This window comes from Perognathus longimembris, chromosome 24, assembly GCF_023159225.1.
Source record: "Perognathus longimembris pacificus isolate PPM17 chromosome 24, ASM2315922v1, whole genome shotgun sequence".
NCBI lineage: Eukaryota > Metazoa > Chordata > Mammalia > Rodentia > Heteromyidae > Perognathus > Perognathus longimembris.
The window spans coordinates 27,340,979-27,362,562 of NC_063184.1; the positions used below are offsets into that span (position 1 = coordinate 27,340,979).

Below are 21,584 nucleotides of genomic sequence, written 5' to 3' on the forward strand. Positions count from 1 at the left end.
GGTCTGCCCTCTGCACAGAAATAGCTCATAAAACCATCTTTTCACTTAAAAAATAAATATCCTTGAATTCTTAAAGCCACTTTGAGAATGGAACAAACTATTCATAGTCCAGATTGATTTTTCTAACTCATTCGCTTCTCCAAGTATTTTTAAATTGAAACCATGGAAATATTAAATATTAATAGAACTTTTTAAAAAACCCTCAATCCAATCTTTAAGGAAATATTTCAGCCAAATGCATTTAACTAAAACATTTATCTGTGGATAGCTTTCTTTATTTTTATTCAAACTTTGCATTGATTGATTCTAAGTGATGGATGAAACGTTAAACGTTCCCTGACTTAGAGCTTTCCCTTTCTACATCATAAACTGACGTGTTTTTGTGGATCCTTTGTGCTGCAGCATTCAAAACTGCCTTTTTAAGAAGTAACGAAAAAATGGTATTTGCTACAGTCAGCAGATGGCTGTCACATTTTGTTTTCAGCACGCTTTACCACTTAATTTTGTTTTGTTGCAGCATCAGAGGCTGCCAGTCAAGCATCTGCTATAGCTTATGGCCTAGGACTGGAGCCACCACTGATGGCTCACGTTCAGAACAGCACTAATCTAAAATAAATGTTTAATAAGCTAGCCATCAAAGCACCTGGATTTTTGTTCTTTAAATTTCTCAAAACTGCATTGAGAGATTTGGGGGTTAGAAACAATCCTACATAAGGCTTGACTTACGTATTTTTATGTCGTTTAGTATGTGAAAAATAATCTCCTTTTTTTTTTTTAATCTTTTGTGAATTCCAGCTCATCAAGGTGCTGTACAAGACCAACCATACCAGCTGCCAGTGGAAATCGATCCTCTCATAGGTCTGTCACTTCCTTCTCTCTTTGCGATTCATTAAGCTCTGTATGGTGGCCCTGAAGTGTAGATTACAGTTGTTTTTCACTTGCTGGTTGCTGGGAATGGAATTTTCCTGATAAACCATTTGCATGCAAATTGGAATGCAATGAGCTGTGGCTATGCTGGTATTTCATCAACTCCCCCTCGTTGGTTTGCCTAATTTGAACAGGCCTAGGACGCGTGTCACTGAAAATTAATATGGATGCTGTAATAATGTGTGATTGAGAATGCGCATGAAGTACTGTCAGGATAATATTGGATCTTTTCATCACTCAGACTTGTTGATGAGCAGAAGCAGGGCGCGTTATGATGAATTGGTGCTCGGGTAATGTGATGGAGCTCCTTTGCTAGGGAAATTTTCATAATAACAGTGGGGTTCTTAGTGCTCTGTGTTGTGAAAAATAAAACCTGAGTGCCAGGGTTTCATCATTAGAGGAGATCAATCCTTTCTTCCTGGACCCTCTGTTCATCTGAGGGGATTAATATGCAGTTGCAGAGTAGTTTCCAAGTTGAAATATATTGCCCAGACAATGCTACTGTTAAGATATTTGTATTCATTTTCCTAGGGTCCTATAGCCCAATAAATTGCTATTGGAGCTTAAATTTGTTCAGGGGGAGAAAAATAGCAAGGAGATGGGAAAGAGCCACGGGGATGGAAGGAGAGCATCTGTAGCAGATGACTTAGAATACGTAATTGCTGTTGTGCTTTTTTGGGTAGGATAGCTGAAATCTCAGAAATATTGGAAGTTCTGTATTTCTCATCCCTATGCATGGAGAACTCAAAAGTGGCATCACTTAAGAATGTTTGGGCCTGATAATAAAAATGCTATCCTTTAAGATAAAGCAAGGAATCGCCTCACTGTGTCCATAGACTGCCAGCACAAATGTTTGGCTTCTATTTACTCAATTTCTCCTGCCCAGATAAATTTGTTAGAATGTTACCATTTTTATAGAAAGCATAAGAACGGTCAGACTTATTATTTTAATATCTAAGATGTTGTCTAAATACATATACCCTTAAAAATATCTCTAAAATATTTGTCTTAGTAGAGAGTTGATGGTTGTTGTCATTCCCAAAGAGATGATCAGGATGAACAAAAAATAACCTTAAGTAATTCTTTCGCCAATAAGTCCCAAGTCTCATTTTGTTTGGAGTAGATACACTTTGTCACATGTTAAAAATGAAGATAGTTAGGCATGATGGCTCAAGCTTCTAATCTCAGCTTCTCAGGAGATAGAGATCCGGAGGATTGTTCTCATTTCAAAGCCAGCTCCAGCAAAAAGGTAGTGAGACCCCATCTCAACAAATAATTTAGGAATGGTGGCTTACACCTGTTATTGCAGCTGCATAGGAAGCATAACTAAGAGGATCACAGTCAAGGCCAGCTTGGGCAAAAAATGCAAGACTACCTGGAAAAATAACTAAAAGCAATAGGCACTGTTGGAGGGCAGGTGTATGGTCCCAGTGGGAGTGTGCCTACCTGGCAAATGCAGGGCTCGAAGGTCAACCCCTACTGTACCATGCTCCACAAGAGCTCACTTGTGTAGTTTTAAAAGTTAGAAAATAGTAAAACTCAAGCAGGGCACTGATGGCTCCTACCTATAATCCCAGTTACTCAAGAGGCTGAGATCTGAAGGACTGTGGTAGCAGGCTAGATCCGGCAGAAAGTCTGGAGACCATCTCCAAAATAACCAAGCAAAAAAGCCAGGTTGGAGGCATGGTTCAAATGGTAGAGCACCAGCTGAGCAAGCAAGCCCACCAAGTATAAGACCAAGTTCAAACCACAGTACTGGTCAGGAAGGAAAGGGTAAGGAAGACAGAAGAAGCTGGGCACTAGTAATCCCAGCTACTCAGGAGGCTGAGATTTAAGAATCATGGTTCAAAGCCAACCTGGGCAGGAAAGATTCTGGGACTCTTATCGCCAGTAAACTACCCAAAAAGTCAGAAATGGAGCTATGGCTCAAGCAGTACAGCACTACCCTTCAGCAAAAGAGCTCAGGGACAGTACTCAGGCCCTGAGTTCAAGCCCCAGGACAGGCACCAAGGAGAGAGAGAGGGAGAAGAGTGAAGAGAGACAGAATAGGAGAAAGAGAACCAGAGAAGAGAACTCACTTGCTAAGTCATATAAAGTATGATTTCTGAATTGTAAGCCCATTGTTTGCTTTAAAACATGACAGTATGCTATAGTGCAAAGTCTAAATGAATTCTGTCATTGTAACCTTATAGACCAACTGTGGACAAAATTTCATGGTAAAGGGCTAGATAGTAAATATTTTAGGATTTGTGGGCCAGAAAGTTTCATACATAACTACTTAATTCTTCTAGCATAGCACTGAAGTCACCATGGATCAGACAGATAGTTTATCTACATACACACACACACACACACGCACACACACACACACACACACACACACACACACACACACACACACACTCTGAACGTAGCTATTTTCCTAGAAAACATTATGTACAAAACAAGGTACAGGCCAGATTTGGCCATCGTCCACCATCTAGGTTCCAGATGACTGGCCATCAGACTGCCCTTCCCTCCCAGAAGTAATGGTTTAAAGCTCTGTTCTTTTTCATACATTTTAAAGTTGCCACCTGTAAGTGTTTGTTGTTGTTGTTCCAGTCCTGGGTTTGCACACAGGGCATGGCACTATTCCTGAGCATTTGTGCTCCTGGCTAACACTCTACTACTTGAGCCACAGTTCCAATTCGAGCTCTTTAGGGGCTAATTAGAGATGAGTCTCATGGACTTTCCTGCTTGGGCAGGCTTTGAACTGTGCACCTCACATGTCACCCTCGTGCATAGCTAGGATTATAGATGTGAGCCACTGGTACCCGGGTTACTGTAATATTTTTAATGTGATGCTAGGGATCCAGCTTAGGACCTTAAGTGTGCTTAGCACACGCTATACCACTGAGCTACACTCTGCTCGGTAATAAAATTTCATAAACACTTACAGAAAATTTATAGAAAATAGCATTTATTGGTATACATCTTTAATGAGACAGACGTGTTATTCTCCTCCAATTAACTCATGTATTCATGAGTGGGTGGGCAGGATTTAGCCACAGATCTATCCCTGTTTGTTCTTATAGTTGGAGCTCTAAAGAATATTACTCACATAAGAAAACAGATGGAAAAGGAATTTAGCAGTATGACACAAGTCTATGAACTCTTTCTGATTATGTGGCAGAATGTATATAGTGATCTATTAAGAATTATTTTTATAGTCTATTATTAAGTTATCTCATTTAACCTTCACTGAAACTTAATTTCACTGTTGTCTTCATTGACAGTGTGGTTAGATCCTCATCATGTTTATTGAGAGGCATCTAACCTGTGGCATATGTTCCCTGGGAATTCACTTCAGTATCACAACAATTTTTTTTAATTGTCTCTGTATTTACCTCCCAAGAGATTTTTATCCCCTGGGTAAAGTACCATAGGAACATTCTGCATGGAAGGGAAATGGGTCATTATTTTATCTGGGGCTAGAAGGGCATGCAAGATGGGCGACAAGAAAGGAAAACTCACCGAAGAGTTCTCAGGCAAATCAGTTTCAGGCAAGAGAATCTATGAAAGTTGAGGAACTAGAAATTGATTCCATTAAAACCATCTGTGCCTCTGCACCCTTGGGAAGGCTTACTATGGGGTATGCATGACTCAGTTTGAAAACTACTTCTTTGGTCAAATAGGCCTGATTTTCATTAAATAAAATACTTTTAATGCTGAATCTAAAGATGTTTACTAGCAAGAGCAATGGAGTACTATAAAGGTTATTGCCTTTAAGACAGACAGACAGACAGACACAGATATACTTACATGACACATAGATATGTGGATGGATGGATGGATGGATGGATAGAAAAAGGAAGATGTGCAGGTAGGTAAGTATGCAGATGTTACATATGTACATACTACATGGCTGGTTGAGAGTTTTACTATATTGATTACAAGCCTTCACTCATGGGTACTTTGTGTTTGCTCAGTTCAAAACTGCACATGCCTAGGTCTGTTAAGGAAATGCTCCTAAAAGATGATGCCCCAAAAATGACCAGTGAATATTTATGGCATAGAGCAAGAGTCCTATAACCATAAACCTTGACCAAAAAAAAAAAAAAAATCTTTCCAGTTACCGCATGGAATGAAAATACAGCAGTAACCAGTGTCGAAAAGTACCACATGCATTGCTTTAATTGCTAGATTTCTTGGAATTAAAATAAAAATGAATCACATAACTTCACTGCAGTTGGATAGTGCCTCTCTCCAATGCTCTGTTGTAGCCATAAACACTTTTTTCGTCTGCCAGCGACTTCCTTTTGTGTGAAAGGAGAGGCGGAAGAGAGTCCCAATTGGAATTCTGCTGTTATTACTTTCTACCATTAACCTTCCCCAGAGCAAATTATCCCACCCTTATCTACTAATCTTAAGTGGTTACACTGTGTCAGCAGACCCTGGCAGATTTCCATGGGATTTCACATGCACACATGTTTGCACACACACATTAGTCTACATGCTCACATGTTTGCACATACCTTTGCTCTGTTTTCTCTGCCATGAGGACAGGGGTTATCTCAGTCCTGTGATCCCAGTGGCTCCCAGCATAGCACTGGAGAGTATTTTGAACAACTTGTATTTCTTTTTTTACTTTCTGAGCCTTCTATTAAACTACCACAATAACAACTAATGTTGTATTGTATACATTGAATATAATATAGACATTTTAATATCAAAAATTGTAGGTTCTGATTGCAGTCAGGTTTCTTTCCCAGTATACTGTTACTTGCATTGGGAAATGCTAACCCACAGATCATTAAGAGCAGAGCTTTCTGATTGGCATCCACATAGCAAAGCAGGCATCTTGCTGAAAATTCCCTTCCTGACTGCTGCTCACGTGATACTTTTCCACGTGCTTGGTGTCACTCTGTCTGACCTTGCGCCTTGTGACAAACCCCATCTTGGGAGCTGTGTAGCACTTGGATCACACTGCCAGCCTGTCTTGTTTTATTGCTTAAACAAGGAGCAAAGAAGTGGCAGTGTGCTGTGCTTTGACTTTTTCAATTACAAGAATCTTTAATAAATAGTCATTCTAGCCTTTGCTTACATGGGACTGCAGATGTAAACCAGGGAAGTGGGAGTCCCCATCTAGTCAAATTAAAGACTCGTTAATGCCGAAGTAGAATAAAATGCTGTAATATTTCAGATATATGACATTTAAATTCACATAGCTCTTCCTTGTGACAAAGTGTTAAAGGTAATTGTCACAATATGAATCCATTCTCATGACAATAGATGTAATGAGATTGTCAGAAACACAAACCAAACTGTGATGCAATCTAAAGGCTATAATCTAGTTTGGTTCTGTCCAAGAGCTAGAAAGCATGTTCTGTGAATTGTGTGCTATTTTTGAGTTATAGTATGTTATTTCTTTCTTCTGAGCAAAAAAAGGTTTTTTTGTGATGTTGAATTTTACCACCACAGTCTTCTAGCAGTCTCATGTTTTCTTCTTTGGTTTTGCAAATATTATTTATCCTTAAAGTTAAAGCTCAAGTAAGTCTTGTTTTAGAATGTGCCTCCTCGGTTTCCCCACTCGCAGCTCCTTGTTTGACAGACTGTAGAATTTCTTTGACCATGTGTGCTTAGAGCTTTCATTTCTCCTTTTCTCCGTTCCCACAGCCAGCAACACAGGGATGCACCGGAGGCAGATCAGTGACCTTCTGGACCAGAGCATCCAAGTCCATTCCCAGTGCTTTGTGATCACTTCAGACAATCGCTATATTCTCATCTGTGGCTTCTGGGATAAGAGCTTCCGAGTCTACTCCACAGACACAGGTACTGTCTTTGCTAGTGAGTTCAGTTTATGACTTAGTAGCATTGACAAGCTCAGAATCATTTCTCTAGTTCTTCCTTCCTTCTGAGATTACACAAATCTGAAATCTGTGAAATAGGAGGACCGCTGTGTCTTCCTCTTTCAAATAGTCTACTAAGGTAGCTTCAGTCTATTTTCAAGAGGCAGTTCTTCATAGTAGCTTTGTCCCCTAAGGCATGCTTACAAAATAAGTCATTGTTTTTGAAGGCATACCATACACATTTGTGTATGCATAACCTCATGATCAGTGAGGGCACAAAGAAATAGATACATTTTCCACTTTCATATTATATTACTTAATGAGGTTTCTTTCCCCTTCTGAATAGTCTAACTGAAAGCTACTCTACCACGAAACAAAATGGCTGACTCATTTGATACATTATAGAAGCTCTTGTTAAGATGATAAAAGTTTAAGGTTATATATGCATTTTCATGTTTCTCCCTCCCAAAGGATAAACCATTTGTTAGTATAGGAGACACAGTGTAGTGAATGCTTCTACATGTTTGCATATAGGAAATTGGAAAACATCAAGAAATGTAATGCGATGTTTTCAAGGTATTTCAGAAACTGTTAAAACATAAAATAAACTTGTGTGTGTGTGTATATATATATATTATTCAAAGTGATTAAAGCTAGACGTTAGCTCATTACAACTAATCAATATATACTCTAAAAGTAGTTTTGTTTGTTTTGGAGTCTCAAGGATGGTACCCAGGACCTCAAGCACATGCTAAGTGTACACTCTGCCAGTTAAAACTGACTGTGCCCCACTGGATGTAAATATTTGCGTGGAAACAAGGAATCTATCTCAATTAAGTGTTGTGTGTATGAGAAAGTAATTGAAACTTCCATTTAATTAAATGCTTTTATAAATCTCCATTCAGTCTTGTTAATTATCTTTGTAAAGTGTGTGAGCTCTTGTTCCTGTCTTAGTAAGTGTGGTAGGCGGAACAATTGATAGGTCATACTGGAATTTTATTGGATGTTCAAGGAGTTTGTCTTAAGTATATAGTATTGTAACATGCTAAGAGAGAGCAGAGAAAATAAATTGAATGCAAACTATGCATGCTAGAAGTTGTTTTGAGTCATTATTGTGTTTTATGGATTGATGAGATAATCTATTAAAATTTATGATCTATCGAAATCTATGATTTTTTTTGGTTTTGATTCTTTTTTAAATATATGATTTTTAATATTTATTCTGTAGGTCCATGAAAAAAAAGCATGGTTATTCATGCTTTTCTGAGTGACTGGTCTTTGCATATGCTTAAGTCTGTGAGAAGGATTATTATTGAACCTCAAAATCCAGTATCAAAACTGCAATGGGGATTGATAGACTTTCCTAAACTAATGAGCTGGTTTGCTTGCTTGCTCTTTCTTCCTTCCTTCTCTTACTTTCTCTGTCCTTCCTTCCTTCTTTCCTTCTTCCTTCCTTCTTTCCTTCTTCCTTCCCCTCCCTCCTTCCCCCTCCCTCTTTCTCTCTCTTTCCTCCTTTCTTCCTTCTCTCTTTCTCCCTTCCTTCCTTCCTTCCTTCCTTCCTTCCTTCCTTCCTTCCTTCCTTCCTTCCTTCCTTCCTTCTTTCCTTTCTTCCTTCCTTCCTTCCTTCCTTCCTTCCTTCCTTCCCTCCCCTCACTCCCTCCCCCTTCCTCTTTCTCTTTCTTTCTTCCTTCTCTTTTTTTTCTGTCCTTCTTTCCTTCTTTCCTTTTTTCTTCCCTTCCCCTCCCCTTCCTTCCTTCCTTCCTTCCTTCCTTCCTTCCTTCCTTCCTTCCTTCCTTCCTTCCTTCCTTCCTTCCCCTCCCTCCCTCCCCCTCCCTCTTTCTCTCTTTCTCTCTTCCTTTCTTCCTTTTCTCTTTCTTTCTCTGTCCTTCCTTCCTTCCTTTCTTCCCTCCCCCTTTCCCTTCCTCCCTCCCTCCCTCCCTCCCTTCCCCTCACTCCCCCCTTTCTTCCTTTCTTATGTATTGTTTTGTTTTGCTGGTATTGGAGTTTGAACTCAGGGTCTCACTGCCCCACTCAGTCCTACCTCCAGGCTGGCATTTTGCTGGTTAATTGGAGATAGTGTCTCAAAAGACTTTCCTGTTGGGCTGGCTTGGAACTACTATCTTCTATGTCTCCGCCTTGTGGGATTACAGGCATGAGCCTCTTGCACTCTGCTTATGTTTCCTGTTGAATTAATTTTTCTCTGATTTAACTGTCAGATTCAAATTTAAATAGCATTAATATGCTTACTTTGAGTCAAGTTGTCCTTTTCCCACAGACTTCCAGGTTAAACCTATCCCATCCTCTCACACAAATTTGTATGTTGCATATTCATACATTTTAAAAGTTATATTTACATTTATACAGTAAAATGTATCGTTTGTAGTTTACAGCTTTATTAGTTTTGCCAAGCAATAGCCATAAGTATCATAACCTGGAATACTAAGTAACCGCCTCACAGTCAAGCTGCACACAGCTCTGTGGCACCTCGCCCACCCCGCCACCCCCCTCCGCCTGGCAACCCCAACGAGTCCACACCGCCTTCCACCTTTCCCACTCATGAATGACGTCCATCTTTGATTTGGGTATTTGAGGGTTTTAAAATTTGTTAAATGTTTTCCTTTAAAGGCATTGGATATTAATATTTCTTAAGCTACCCTCAGTGTCATATCCTACTCATAATTGAAATAATCCCTGTGTTCACTCAGCTTTCTAAGAATTTACAGAATTGTTTCACACACCTAGTACTGATGCAGCCTCACAGACTCCTCAAGGGAGACGGCAGTGCCCACCTCACCCACTTGTCAGGTGATGGGCCATGTACGTAGCTAGTGGTGACAACCCCGGGCTCAGGCCTGCCCCTCCAGCCACTCAGGAACCCACACAGGTGTGGCCACACCAGCCTTGGGCTAATGGGGAAACCACTAAAGTCACAACACCCACCTTCCTGGTGGGCCTGCCACGTGACATCACACTTCATCCACTGGATAGCATCCCCTCCCTCCAGAAGCGTACCAGACTTAAAAAAAAAAAAAATGTTTGTCTGGATGTGTAAAACATTTCTGTGTGGAACAGTATTATTTTGATCTCCATTTCAGTGGGACTGACTTCAAGCCTGTAGAATAAAAACAAAACACAAAATAACTCAAATAATAGACCTAGTATCTTAATGTCTGATACTTCAATCCAGGTGTGAGTTTTATTTAAAATAATTATACTTAGGGTGAATAGGAGTTGGTGTTCTTATGACAATAGGAATAGTAACTATGTTTCCCTAATTTTGGTAGAAAGCACGGGAACAATTTGTGTGATCAATATAATGGCAAAGCCATCACACGTGTTGAATTCAATTATATTTTTGCTCACAGTCCCCCTCCCACCCTTCTCTTATTAGGTTGGGGGTGGGAGTTGGGGAAGAAATGCAGGTTGTAACAGGAAATTCTTGAAACATAAATCATGTTTTCGGGGCACAAGCAGAACAGCAGAGGCAACAATAAAACCTTCCCCCGGCAGTCGGAATTATTTTCAGACCACATTTTAGATTCAGTGGTGTAGTCTTGAGCTGGAATTTTTTTTATTTGTAGCACAGCTGTCAAATAAAACATTAACTAGAAAATTTGTTCTGTCAAAAAAGGGGATATTCCAGTGCTTGTGTAATATTTGATATTAGTGTGTGGAGAGGTGGGTTGATATTAAAGGAAACAAAAAGTAAAGGTTGAGGAACACTTATGAGATTATCAGGAAATAATTTACAAAAAGAGCAGCAGGTATTTATATGCTGTGATTTATTTAGGAGGAGAGAGCCTCAACCCTCTCATAGCAATAGCACAGATCACTGGGAAAGGCAGCCAGAACCGCGAAAGGAAACTTTAGAAAAATAGTATTGTCCAGGACTGAGCCCAAAGTATGAATTGTAGAGGACACAGGTAGAATATGAAAATATGAAACTCTGTTGACGTAACTGTTTACATGTCTCCCTTGTGAAAGAGCTTCCCCGACGCCAGTCTCGCCCTGTCCTTCCCACGGATCCTACCTTGTTCTTCGGGGGTACAATACCTACCGCTCTATACAACTGTGTATCTGTATGCTGTTTGATCAATGTCTACCTGTCTCACCAGGTAGGAAATTCTCTGAGGGAAAGTCTTACATGTATTCTTTCTTAGTAGGCCTTGCTGGAGGTGTGGCTCATAGGTAGAGGAAATCTACAGGCGAGAGGCCCTGAGTTCAAATCCCCAGTGTTGGCTCTGCTGTTAGGCACTTAGTCGGTACCCAGTATGTATTAGATAACTTCTCATAATTTTGATAACTTTGGGAGTAAAACTGTGAACACTAGGGAATGTTAGTTGAGAAAGAAACCACCGTGACTGTCTTATTTTTCTCTCACTGATTTTGGAAAAACCATCATTGAACTATGCAAAATTAACATAGGAAGCGTGAAAAATTCTGCCTCTGTACTTAAGGAATTGCGCTTTCACAGCCTCCTGTGGAGGGACATCTGGGTGTCCTTTCCTCCATCTACCGTGGGTCCCTACTTGGTCACAGTTCTTTCTACCTCATTTCTTAAGCCACTGAGTTCTTGGGTTCAGTCCACTCCTGATGTTGACATGTGTGTAGGGTCAGGCTGATGCAAGTGCCACTGTCCATACATTGAGGCAAACATAATCACAGTAGGATGGAGCCAGTTTCTCTCAGTAGTGAGAACACGCTGATTGCTTGCAGCTCTCTCAGGGTTATTTAGAGCCCTTTGTCTTAGTCCAGGTAAGCCTGCCTGTAATCTAACCTCAACACATTTATCACTGGCCTTCTCCACTTGGAAATGACTTGAAAATTGTTTTTCATGTTTCATTTTGTTCTACTGGCTTTCCCTCCCTAAATTCCAAAAAAGTCTTAAATTCTTCTTACCATATTCTTGGTTGTTGTGACCTAATTCAGGGAAATGTTTTGGTTGTCAGTTGAAAAGACTGAAGGAATTCAGAAGTGAACGTTTTGATTATCAGTTAACAAACCTGCTTAGACTTGAGTCTTTGCCCTCTTTCATTGCAGAAGTAGCTTGTGCAAGATGACACTTAGGAGAACCTGTACTTGACTAGTGGAGATAATATGTTAGTAGTTCATTTGCAGATTTGCAGCCTTTATAATGAGCTTTGAGTTTATTAGAATCAGTAACTTAAAATTTCTAATGTAAATACCTTTAGTTACATTTATTATCATCTTGATAAGCTAATACACTTAGATGCCAACACTTAATTGAGACCTTAAGCTTTTTTTATAATTTATCATGTATTCCAAATGAAGCACAGAAGTACATAATGGTTTATTTTTCAATTTCCTTAACATTTGGATTGTAATTTTATCACTCTGCAAGATACACTTACTTTTTTTTTCAAAGTTATGCACCCATGGAATTGACATTCAGGGATACTTATTTGTAACTTCTGTAAATATTTCAAAGGAAAATGTTAGCCAGAAGCCATAATATGGCATGGTGGGGTTGCTGCAGATATTTAAGGTGGGTTTGTGTGAATTATAAGCACACAATTTCTGGTTAAGCAGAGTATGGTTTGTGCCAGGCAAAGTAGTGACTTTCTAATGCCTTTATGTGGACACCTTCCTGTGTTGGAAATAGTAGGTACGTAGTAGGTTGACTGGCTTCCTCTCACTGGCCTCCAGTCATTACTGTTGAACTGTGGTAATCTTGATTTCATCATTACTTCCACAGAAATTTTCATCATTCACACAATTAAAACACAGAAATAATAACTTGGCTCAAATTGCAATCACAGTAAATCACTCTTTCACCAAAAATTAGTCTATGTAATCCTGATTTGAAAAAGCAGAAACTATTTCCAAAAATGACCTTTAAAACGAAAAATAAATACATTAAATCCTCACTAATTCAGAGATGAGGCTATTATTAGTGAAATCTGAATTATACAGTACCTCTACAGAAAGCAACTAACTTGTGCTTTACATCACATGGAGTAACTCAAGAAAGTGTTAAAGGCAATGAGAGTCCTCTTGGGCCTGCTTTAACCAGTAAACATGATCCATTTGTAATTTATACTAGCCATTTATAAGGGTATGGTGTTCTGGCTCTCAAATATTATTTGTTGAAATAGTTTTAACATATGTCTTTCAAAATGTCACCATGATTCAATTGGCTTTTTTGTGCTTATTGTTAGTACTCAAAGAATACTTTCCGGGTCGGACCAGTTCTGTACATTTTATAAAACGGGAAATATCAGAATCTAAGTTACTGTGGCATCCTAAGTTAAAAGGTGTGTCTGTTCACAAGAAATTGATTGTGTTTTTCAGGAAAATTGATTCAAGTGGTGTTTGGCCATTGGGATGTCGTCACTTGCCTTGCTCGATCCGAGTCTTATATTGGGGGAAATTGCTACATTCTCTCGGGGTCACGTGATGCAACCCTTCTGCTGTGGTACTGGAACGGAAAGAGCAGTGGGATTGGAGATAACCCTGGAAGTAAGCCAGCTGCTGTTTATTTTCTCGCCAACTACTTTTTATGTGAACTTTTATAAGTGACATAGAATAATAATATTCTGAAAGGGAAGTTATTCCTTCATTCTGATGAGAGTGAAACTGAATAATTAAAGAGTTCTTAATTCTTTATTATAATTTAAGGAAGATCTATATACAACCTTGTTATTAAAACATTTTGTGGTCCTTGACAATTAAAATCTACACATGAAGTCTCATTTTTCACGTTATAGCTTATTCTCATGATTGACAAATGCTACTTTGTGATTTGCAATGGCTGTCTCCAAATGAAAGAGATGTTTTTCCATGAACTATAAGATATAGAATTGAAGAGCAATGACATATTTTCTTGTTTATTGAATTCATAGTTTAAAAGAGAAAAAAATTATAATTTCATAGAAATCTACCAGTCTTTATAAAGTTATGCTTTCATTTACATATTAAAAGATAAAACAAGCCATAAAAGGCCAATATGAAATATTCAAATTGACTCTTGGTTTTTTTCAGATGGGAAATGAAACTGTTCACCAACAGCCTTTAACATCTTTATGAAACTGTGAAGGCAGTAAAACAAAAAATGTGTAACCATTTAAAATTGTAATTCACAGAAGGCAAAAAAGGAAGCAGCTACCATTAAAACCAATCGCACACAGCTGCAGAAAAGAAATGGCTTTAGAAAAACACATTAAGAAGTCGGAAAAAAACAATTAAAGGGACCACCTGAAAAATGAGAATTTAATTAAAATGATTATGACACAACAGTGAAGGGTTTCTGCAAGAATAGCTTTAGATTTTTACTTCGTGAAGTAGAGCATTTTAACTGCCCTTAAACATTTATAGTTTTTTTAATTTAAAGCAAGTTGTGGTGTGTTTGAGTCAGAAAGGATTGTGTTGCTTCCCATTACTTTACCTGAATGAGATGGTGCTCCCCAGATTGTGCAATGGTGGTGTGACTATCTTTAAACTGAATGTGTTTACTAGTGGTTAAATTTTCAAAGCTATGCAGAAGTGGATGTGAGTGGGAAAGTGAAATAAATCTTTGTTCAAAAACTTAGTCAAACACTGAAAGAAAATAGATGCAAAATATTTTGCAAAGCTGTTTCTTCTTCTGTTCACCGTAGACTTTGGATTGGTAAGTAAACCCTATTTTGGGAGGGTGCCCATCCTAGGGCTTGAACTCAAGGCCTGGGCTTGTTTGCTCAAGGATAACACTCTCCCACTATGAGCCACAGCTTTACGTTTAGCTTTTTGGTGTTTTAAAGAGTCTTTCCTGCCCAGGCTAGTTTTGAACTGCTATCTTTAGATCTCACCTCCTGAGTAGCTAGGATTATAGGCAGTGAGCCACTGGCACCTGGATAGTAAATTTTATATACAATTTTTATTCAGTTAACTTCCAACATCTATTTTTCACTTTTGTTAAAACAGAGATAACACCCTGTAGGCCTAGTACCTGAAAATTAATTTTAAGCTCCTGTCACTATGGGCAATATAGTTTACCATCAGATCAATGAAGTTTACATGTTTATACCGACATCCCAGCTTCACATGCAATTACAGTAAAAAAAAAATTAAACATAATTTCAGGGATTTTTTTCATATTTTTTGGAAAATACTTCCTGTTCTTTTCATTGTGGACACTGACATTTTGGTTTCTCTTCCTTTCTGGCCTAGATTGAGTGACTACTTTCAATTTCTTTCTTCCTGTTTGTTTAAATTTGGTTCTAAGATTCACTAAAATTTCTCTGGCAAATCCAGATTTGACATAGATAATATGTTGTTATTTATCTCAAGATACCTAAAAGGAACTTTTCTTGTCTCAAAATAATGGAACATGTTTCATGCATATATAGCAGACTAAACACACACAAAGACAGATGTTAGTCTTCGAGTTTTTTATTTACTTGACTTAATCACATTCTATGTGCTAGTTACTACCAATGTACTGAGAAGTAGCTATAGACTTACTAGTTACACTTGTATGCAATTTCTGTTGCATTTCAAAAATTAAAGTGTTTTAAAATTAGAAAATTTTTCCAGGAGGAAAGATTTGTATCTATCTATGCCTATAATATGTATATATTTAAATGTATGTTTGTATATCTTAATACTTTACAGAATGCCCTGTGTATGGTTTTATATACATGCCCTTAAAAAAAGAAATGACATGTGAGCAAAGAGCAAGATTTGTAGTGAAAGAAAACCTGAGTTCCCGGCTCCACTGTGGTTCTCTCTTGTCTGTAAAATGAAAACAACAGTAACTTAAGGTGTTATCTGAAGCAAGGGTGCTCAGAGCCAATAAATCAGCACATTCGCCATCTTGCACATAGTATAATTGTGAGATTTCCATAATGCACTGTGTCGGTGCTCTCCTCTGTAGTTTGGTGAGTATCACCTTCTGGGAACGCTGGTCACGAAGGGAGGGAAAAAAAATAGAACAGTACAACACACCTAATACAAATTTTAGAAAATCATAATGTATTGTGACTAAATTAAATTGCTTTTCTCAACGGGGGAACCTCACCCTTTCTGGCCACATCTGACGGCCCCAATTTAATTTTGCTTTAGCTGTGAAGGATGAATCTGGGAAAGAGACAAACAAGCGCTTTTTCATATTATGAAAATTTACACACATTACACTATAGAAAAACGACTGGGCCCCATGCAAGTATGTTGAAAACAAATGGTAAGCAACACAAAGACCTTTTTTTTGACTGTGTGTAAACTGTTGTAAACGTTCCCGCAAGCCGGTTCATTTCATAAGCCTCTCCTGGCTGGTGGATGGCCCCAGACGTGTGCTGCTCGACTTCGGTCTCGGCCCTCCCGCCTGTGTCTCCCGACTGCAGAAGAGACCTTTACGTGCAGCCTTTGCACTGGGCTCTACTGTACTTGCAGCTGAACTTTCTATTGCTGATTTTAGGCTTTTTTTTTCTATCTTGAAGGGAAAAATAAGTAAATAATAATAAAAGCCTTAGGATATTTTCTTTTCTTCATTGTATACATCTCACTTAGCTATTTTAATTTTGTTTTAATTCTAAGTCATGAAAATAGATACTAATTTTACTTCCAAGGGTCATACATTGTTTTCTCTTAAATGGGGAATTTATGGCTACATATTATTTAAAACTGTCATATATCTGATATTCATGTGCCTATTATTTGGACAAAATCAGATTCATTTGAAGTAAATAAAACATAGAAATAGTATAATTTGGGGCTTAAGAAAAAGGACTGGGATGTTTTCTGAAACCTGCCTAGATGACATTGTTTCCCTTCTTGCAGATCGTTTTTCATCTTTCACTCCATTGTGTGTGATGGTTATCTGCTGTGGAATGCACTTTCCCAATGAGGAGGAAGCTTAAAATAGGACTCCATTTCGTTGTGGATGTTTTATGAAATTAGCGGCATATTCCAGTGAAAGATGCTTTCTCCCAGCCTCCCAGCCCCCTGCGCCTTAACACTCACTTGTTTTAGTACCTAGTGCTCTCTTTTTTAGTACTGTACCTGGCATACTTGTTTTTCCTCTAGGTAATTCTGTCCAAACTGCCCTTTTCCACATCTCAGAGAAAATGTGCTGCCCCGTGCATTCAATTGGTGTTAAACACTTTAAACCGTGAATGATCTTATTTAGATAGAGAAGATAAAAATATACAAAGCACTTATTGTCTTGCTTATTCTTATTATGTTAATAAATCATAAACTAGGATTTTCAAAGCAAAATGCTTGTGAGGCATGGGAGGAAGTATTTTTTTTTTTTAAGCCCAGTTAATTAGCTTTAGAAGCGCTGGTCGCTGACCAGGAGGGCGCTGCATAGATTTGTGTGTGTGGCATTTCAGTAGTTTTCCATTCTTGCATTCTGGTTTTGATTTGATTGAAAGGTGGCATTTTTCCCCCTCTTTGCAATCAGACATGCTAATCTATGTCAGCTTTTTCCTTTATGGGAATGGCGTCTACTTAAAAAAAAAAAAAAACAACTTTTTTTTTCCCATAGCAAGATTCTGTTCTTTAAGAATATTTCAGCACCGTTAATTAGAAAGAAGGTTTTATTAACCATAAGGCCAGCACTAACAGACCACAGAGCTGTTTGTTAAGGACTGTAAGCCGTGCTGCCCTGCTTTTTCCTCTGTCTAAAACTTCATTTTGTTATTCTCTCATCAATCACGTAAGTCATTACCGTAAATCCTACTGTTGTTAATTTTACTAGTATCACCCTAATGAGACATTCCTGCTATAATTAAAAATGAATTCCAACTTTAAGGCATTCTAAATTTTTTTTTAATGAATTTAGAATGATCTTGCCACATGACTATAAATACCACCGATACACACACCGACCACTCATCACGTCTGTAGGAAAGGTGGTATGGGAAGGTGTCCAGGTGTGAATTATTTACTGGGAGCCCCTGTGCATGTGTGCTTATGCATATGTATATTTTTGCACATCTCTAGGAATTATGTTCTTTTTATTATAAAGTGTTATATGTCTCACTGAAGCTACTGATAAAACCCTTATTCTTTGTCTTGCCAAAATATAGGTGGCTTTCATACAATCTGTGCTCCTCTCTTGGTAGGGGGCCAAGAGCACCATCTGCTGGATGCATTGGGGGACTTGATGTTGGGAAGTCTGAAAAATCAGCGCTTGCTAACACAGGTGGACCTTGTTTTTAATTGTAGATGGTAGAGACTTCTGGGTCACAAATGACAGGATAGGTACACATGTTGAACCATGTCATTTTTTAAGAAGAAATTCCTTCATTTCTTCTATTGCCCCTACCCTTCTGTAGATTTCAAAGTTTACAATTAATCATCTTAAGGGAGAAAAAGCACACTAAATACCTCATAAACAAAGCGTGCAGTCTGTCCTAAGATCAATTCTTGATCTCACAGATGAAGCTCTTCAGTAAGCTGCAGTTGGAGAAAACGGTTGAGACGAGATTTGAAATTCCGGTTCGTCAGATTCGCTAGGTGTCGAATGCGTTCACATTCTTGAGACTGACCTTCTTCTCCCGGGGCTGTGACTCCTGACCCGATTCCTTGGCGAGGACGTGAGTTCCCGCTGGTATCTTATCCAGAGCTTCTCTCAGGCCCTGCCTTCGAGGTGCTCCAGTGCACTAAGGCTGCTCTGTGTTTTTCTTTGTCCTTGAGGAATTCATCGAGTAGGGGCTTGAAGCAGCCTGTTGGCAGTGCTCCGTTCAGGTGACATTAAAAGTATGTCTCTGAAACTCTCCAGAAGGTCCGGGGTGCCTGCTGCCCCATGATGTAATGCAGGCCCTCGAGCGCCAGCAAAACAACTCTGTATTTACTGCTTGTAACTAATAGTAGATGTGGTAAAAGGAATTATATTCATATGGCAAATGAATACAACCTTAATGTGCACCATATGCACAGTGGTGGGGTGATGTGCCAATATATCACATTTATTTACCTTGTTTGGTTGCAGAGAAAAATGACTATACCATTCAACTGGTAAGCTTTCGCTTTTTTAAATATGAGCACAGAAGTGATGATTTATGCCCTCGAACTGAAACCAAGTGTCTTAGTATATATACTTCAGTGGGGCCATACTGAGGGAAATGGTCAGATACTTGGTGTTCCAATAGGGATTTTAATTTCAAACAGTTGTTAGAATTAACTTAAGATAGTACCCATTTCCTTTGGTCAATTGAGTAGCACGGTCTTAGCCCTCAAAGAAAAGTGTGTACCTACATCCTCTTTGGAGGGAACTTACTTAATTCCCTGAAACTGTTGAGACCCGTGCCCCTCCCCCCTTCCTGATCTAAAAGTAGGATTTGTATGCTGTTAGAATGCCCCGGGATGGTGTGTTGGTGCATGCACGTGTGTGCACACTCGGGTCCATATGTGTGATTGTACTGTAAAGCTTCTAGAAATACAATGAACTAGGCCTCTGGAGTAACATACATATTAGAATGACTTTACCACGTCCCAAAATTTATTTCATTAAAGAGATTGAATGATAGCAGTGTATATAATGCCTCACAGTGCGCTATAGATAGTCCCAACATTTTATGAAAACACAACTATTTCTCTATAAAATTTAATATCTGATTTCTTTCATAAGTTATGCCACAGTCCCCTGTTTTTCTGCTGCTTCAGTTGTCATGCACTATGCTCACTTATATGGCATAAAGCAGAACTTTAAATGTATTACTAACAAAAGTTAAAAGTACATTTATTACTTATTATCTTGCAGTACTGGGAATTGAACCCAGGTCCTTGCCACTTGAGCCATACCCCCAACCCCTTTGTTTTGTGTTCTGTTTTCCAGACGTGGCCTTGCTAATTTTGTAGGAGCTGGCCTTACAATGCATAATCCTCCTGAGGTTACAGGCTAATTTTCGTGTCTCTTTTTAAATACTACCATTACCTATTTAAGTATATCATTATATATATCTTTTTTAGTTGCCCATTTTTTAAAGTAATTTTTGTTCTTAAATAGGTTTGGTCAACTTTCAGGTTTTAAATTTGAAGTGTTTTTGTGTAGGAAAGAATTTCTTTGAATTCTTTATTTTATGACTTACGGTTACCTAACAATTGAGCTTTTTAGCTTTAATTCTTATAGACTATAACTAAGAGACTGCTGTATTTTATTTATTGTGTCATAACTAAGAGATTTCTTTATTTCCTTGGGGTGAAAGGTCAAGATGTTTTTAATACCTAAAGATGCAAAAATCCTCTATTACTTTCAGAGTGCCTTACCTATGTACTTGTAACAAAAGAACCTTAAAAAATGTTAAGGAAGACCTTTTACAAAGAGTTTAAAGTAATTTGAGTAGTTAGGATAAATAGGTTCCAATTTTAATATTTAATGAGATTCATAAAACTCATAATATTGCCTATCAATAAATGTGAATATACATTCATCTCCATCAGTGGGAGTTTATGAGAGTTAAGTTGCAGATACCCATATGCACGACATTTTCATTTAACTTATAATTTTCTGAATTATATGATTGTTTTATAATGGACATATTTTACTTTGATAATGAGAGAGACAAGAAATATTAAATTGGGACATGTGCCCGATTGCTGTCTTGTATTTGCACAAGTTGTTCTTGGCCATTATGTTATTAGATATTAGTAGGTATGTCAGGGAAGGTTGGAAAGTCTAAGACAAGGCAGAAGGGGAAAGATCAAAGTAATTTCTAGAAATCAAGATGATACATATATGTATCATGTAGTATACATATATGTATCTACATACACATGTATATATGTATCTTATGTATACATATGCATATCTCACATATGTGCATATAATATGTAATGGTATATATTGTATTGTATGTTGTTTTATTTGTTAATATTATATACAATCATTATATGTAAATATATATTCTTTTTGACAAAAAAACAAAAATACTGAGAATCATCTCTGGCATTTTGGCAGCATTTATTCAGACATTGTACCCTCACTGAAAATCAGAAGAGGTTCAGCAGGACTGGGGATTTGAACTCTAGGCCTCACGCTTGCTAGGAGTCACTCTGTGACTAGAGCCACCAGCCTTTTTGCTGAAGGTTACTTTGTAAGTGGCTCTCAAATTTTTGCTGGCGAGCATGCTCAGGCCCCCATTCTCCTTCCTCTGCCTCCCCTGTAACTGGGATGATAGGGTTATATCACCATTCCTCGCTGATTTACTGGTTAAGATGGGGATCCAGATAACTTTTTGCTTGAGCTCGCCTTCAACCACAGTCCTCCTAATCACTGCCTCCTGAGTAGCTGGGATCATGGGTGTGAGCCACTCCGGCTACAGATGGCGTTTAATAGGTGCTAGACACTTGCTGGCCACCCTCATGCACTGTGTGTTAACATGGTCCTCATAGAAGCCCCGTGTGTTACTGCCTGCTATTACCCATTGTTCAATGGATGAGATGCAGAGATTAGAAACAGGGCTTTCCTTTCACCCCAGGGTCTAAATGTCCTGGATCCTCTTAGTAGAATGGACCCAAGTGAGCTGACGTCGTTGGCAGCTCATGAAGTCTTGGCTCAAACTAAGATGCTCTAAGACAGAGCCCCATCTCCCACTTTTTGACTGAGATGTCAGGGACAGAACCCAAGGCTACATGCACAGTAAGCATGCACTTGTACCTCTGAGCTGCACCCTACCTCCTTCCCCCCCCCCCCCCAGCTGCAGAGGCCCCTTTCTCACTAAACTATCCTGGATTTAATCAGATTATCAGCAGAGAAGAGCTTGATGCAGTCCCATCACTACAAAGATATAAGATCAGTATTCACAAAGATAGAAGATCGTTTGGTCGAAGTGAGTTCTTTCTTATGATAAGTGTCATGACACGACCTAGGTGAGAGGGTGTGTGTGT

The 21,584-nt window shown here is 38.6% G+C and overlaps 1 protein-coding gene across 1 annotated transcript in view; it reads left to right on the forward strand.

Moving 5' to 3' along the window:
- The window catches only part of Lrba (LPS responsive beige-like anchor protein), a 417,455-nt gene that overhangs the window by 382,893 nt on the left and 12,978 nt on the right, over window positions 1-21,584 (forward strand). Inside the window, exons 50-52 of the mRNA XM_048333588.1 lie at window positions 796-858; window positions 6,583-6,738; window positions 13,068-13,235. Coding sequence (XP_048189545.1) covers window positions 796-858; window positions 6,583-6,738; window positions 13,068-13,235 — 387 coding nt within the window. The remainder of the gene's footprint in view (window positions 1-795; window positions 859-6,582; window positions 6,739-13,067; window positions 13,236-21,584) is intronic.